General features: G+C 30.4%; 1 protein-coding gene across 1 annotated transcript; it reads left to right on the top strand.

The window, feature by feature from the left end:
• The first annotated feature begins 424 nt into the window (after window positions 1–424).
• Window positions 425–2,650, top strand: LOC110038864 (dolichyl-diphosphooligosaccharide--protein glycosyltransferase subunit 1A-like). The gene is made up of 3 exons (XM_020743783.1): window positions 425–585; window positions 1,504–1,728; window positions 2,580–2,650. The coding sequence occupies exons 1-3, from the start codon at window positions 520–522 to the stop codon at window positions 2,619–2,621; spliced, it is 333 nt and encodes a 110-aa protein (XP_020599442.1). The 5' UTR covers window positions 425–519; the 3' UTR covers window positions 2,622–2,650.
• Window positions 2,651–3,348: the final 698 nt, after the last annotated feature.

Below are 3,348 nucleotides of genomic sequence, written 5' to 3' on the forward strand. Positions count from 1 at the left end.
AAAGGCTCTCACGCTGAAGTTTTCTCTCGGGATTTCCCGAGAAAGAAAATCAGGCAGTGGTAGCAGCTCTTGGAACCGGTTGAGGAGGCTGGGGCCTGCTGGATCTAGGTTCAGGCTCTGTTACCATCTTAGAATAGAAAATAACATACATCTTATTGATACAAAGAGGGGTAAGTATACCTATTACAGGATCAACTAGAAAGGAAAGAAATAAACTCAGGATATAATTGAAAAGGGAAAGAAATAACACAGAATATAATAGAAAGAAAGGAAATCAAAGGAAATAACTCAGAATAATCAGAAATAAATAATGGCTATTAGTAGCCATTAAAATATTCTAATATGTAGTGTTAGCATGAATAATGTAATTTAATTTTATAAATATCAGCCTGCTATTTTCTTAACATTTTATTTTTGTCTTTGTAGGTTCACTACAAGTTTAACAACCTTTCACTTCATAGGGAGCCTCTGTTGTTAATTTCCGGTTTCTTCTTTCTTTTTGTTGCATGTATTGCATACATGCACGCAGACCTGTCAATCTCGAAGTTTTCTGCTTCATATATTGCTAAACTTCAGTGGGATGAGGTATGGATAGGCTGCTGGCTTATAGAGCGCTGCCATCATTTTTTTCTTTTATTACTTTGTTTCAAGTATTAAACTGCACATTATATTTTTATTCTAGGAAAGCAATTAAAATATGGAAGATTTGCATAAATACCACTCAATTTCTTTGTATTTACTCATCTAACACCTAAATTTCAAATATTTACATACATGCCATCTTTCCTATGCATGAAAAGGTGTATTTCACTTTTTAGATGTTAAAATGATGGTATTCTTGATGTGATATGAAAGATTTGGGTGCTATAAATGTAAAAAATAAAGTTTATATGTTATATATGTGAATATATAGAAATTCAGTGACATGTATGTAAATGTCCCATAAAATATTTTTACTGGGTTTGCTGACTCATAGAGCTATGTTATCATTTAATGTTTTTGATTTTTTGTTGCAAGATTTCTTCCACATTGCGAGTATAAATTTTTTAATTCAAAATTTAATGTTCTTCCTGATGAACCTCTGGTTCTAACTATTTTGTTATTTTTTATTATGCAAGAGTGGATGAGACAAAATAGTTACTTGACATAGCTGGGGAACTAGTATCATTGGAATATGCATATTTAACAGATATTTACCTGTATTGGATGTACTTTTGACAATATTTTAGAGTTGGTAGCTGAAGGATATTCTCTACTAAACAGCTAAATTTTATTTACCCTTTGTTTAGCTAAAAGTTTTTGCAACACTATGAAGCCAAAGGATTTAATGCCAAGAACATCTCAACTCTTTTAGATCAAGCTTCATAAAAATGTACTTCTAGTTATTTATGGATTAAGTAAACATTATAATTTTCTCTTGATGGCATTATTTTTGCTGGGAGATTTTTTAATATAATTTCATATTTTACGCCCTCTTCACTTTTATGAGTTTCTCTCTGATAGGTGCAAGCTACTGTCCAGCGAATTCAGAATGTTATCAAAAGGTGCTTATCAGCTCATGAAAAGCTGGAAACTTCATTACAAGATCTCTCTAGGACAGGAGATTTTCAGTCTTGTAAAACAACTCGGAAATTAGCTGATGGATTATTTAAGGAATTGTCCAAAGAATTGAAACTCTTGTTGTGTTTTTTGCAATCATCTCCTCAGGCGGCTCAAATATTGCCCAAGGTAGGTACAAGCTTAGATTTATATTTTTATTTATTTATTTATTTTTGCTTAACTTAGCTTTGGGCAAGCATTTTTGTGCTATTATATAATATTATGGCTTTGGAATCCGAGTCATGAAATTAAATGTCTTTGATATCAAATTTATTCTAAAAGCGACATTCGAGCACGTCTTTCTTGTTTTTTATATTTAGGTTCATGAATTATGTGGAATGCTTTAATGGTTGAACTTTCTACATTTTCCGTTAAAGCAAATTTCGAGATTTATTTTTTGAAAGAACTTTTTTTGTCAGACTTGTTCAAAATTGCTGATGTGACTACGTTTAGGACATTTTTTCTATAACCTTTGTTAGGGCAGTCGTTTATAAGAATTCCAACACATTATACTATGATGGTAAGGGCAAATGAACATTTCTTTCCCCTTTCTTAAGAAAGAACTATTAAAAGCCATTAAAATAAGGTAATTTAGAAAGGTAATTTAGCATATTTTTTTGTCTGCTATTTTTATGTATTTATTTATTTTGTTTTGAATCTATTCTTTTTAATGCAGTTAACTATTTGACAATGTGGTTCTACTTATGGAAATTGTTTTTTCGAATTAAAAACTTTAACCCTGCATAATTTTCGGTCATTCCCTGTTGTTTTAGCTTCTATTCTAGCAGGTTATTTAGAAACCTTGGTCTGATTTCCCGCCTACATTCTTTGCTAAAGTAAATTATTTCTTCATAATTCATTTGCTTTTGGGGGAATTTATCAAGTGTTCTTTGCTTCTAATTTGGTGTGGATTTTTGCGCTGATATCTTTACTTTAGAATTTGTATGCGTGACTCACCATAAGCCTCTTGCATCATCAAGTTGGATGCAGGGAAAGCGGGAAATAATATGGAGGTGCTATAAGTATGCATAGGCAATAGGGTCTTAATGCATGAGGTGATCTAATGCTTTATCCCATGTGATTTCTTTTGTCAAATATAAATCACCAAGAAAATTAATTTATATTTTCTCCTTATGTATATCCATATATAATTTTTATTTTTTTGGTTTTCGATCAATTAAAGACTTCCTAATGATTGTTGAGTTGCCTGTGAAATTAAATGTGTGACAGATAGAAATTTTTTACTGCATTCACAAACATTTCATGAGCGGTTTATATTGTTATTTCTACGTCTATTTTGGTGGAATTAGTGCTAAATATTTTTATTATTTCGGGTTTTTCGGTTTTATATTTTATTTTATTTTGAGAGTAATATTTATTCTAGATTTTTTTATGTATAAAAGATAATTCTTATCCATATGTATATATATGCCAGGCAAGTTTAATATGAAAGCTATACATTTATTGAGAGGTTTGATGGAGAAGTACAATGAGAGTAAGGAGTCTACATTTGATTTTTATTGATTTAGAAAAAACTTGCGATACCACTCCAAGAGAAATTCTTTGGAGAGTTCTAGAAAAGAAAGATGTTGATATGACTTATATTCAAGTCACTAAATATTTGTATACTAGAATTGTTAATTGTGTTCGAACAAAAGGTTGATTGACCAAGTATTTTATACTTTATTTGGATTACATTAATTATCGACTTTAAACCCATATTTTTTTGTTTTAGTTATGGATACTCTT

Source organism: Phalaenopsis equestris, unplaced genomic scaffold (assembly GCF_001263595.1).
Source record: "Phalaenopsis equestris unplaced genomic scaffold, ASM126359v1 Scaffold234197, whole genome shotgun sequence".
NCBI lineage: Eukaryota > Viridiplantae > Streptophyta > Magnoliopsida > Asparagales > Orchidaceae > Phalaenopsis > Phalaenopsis equestris.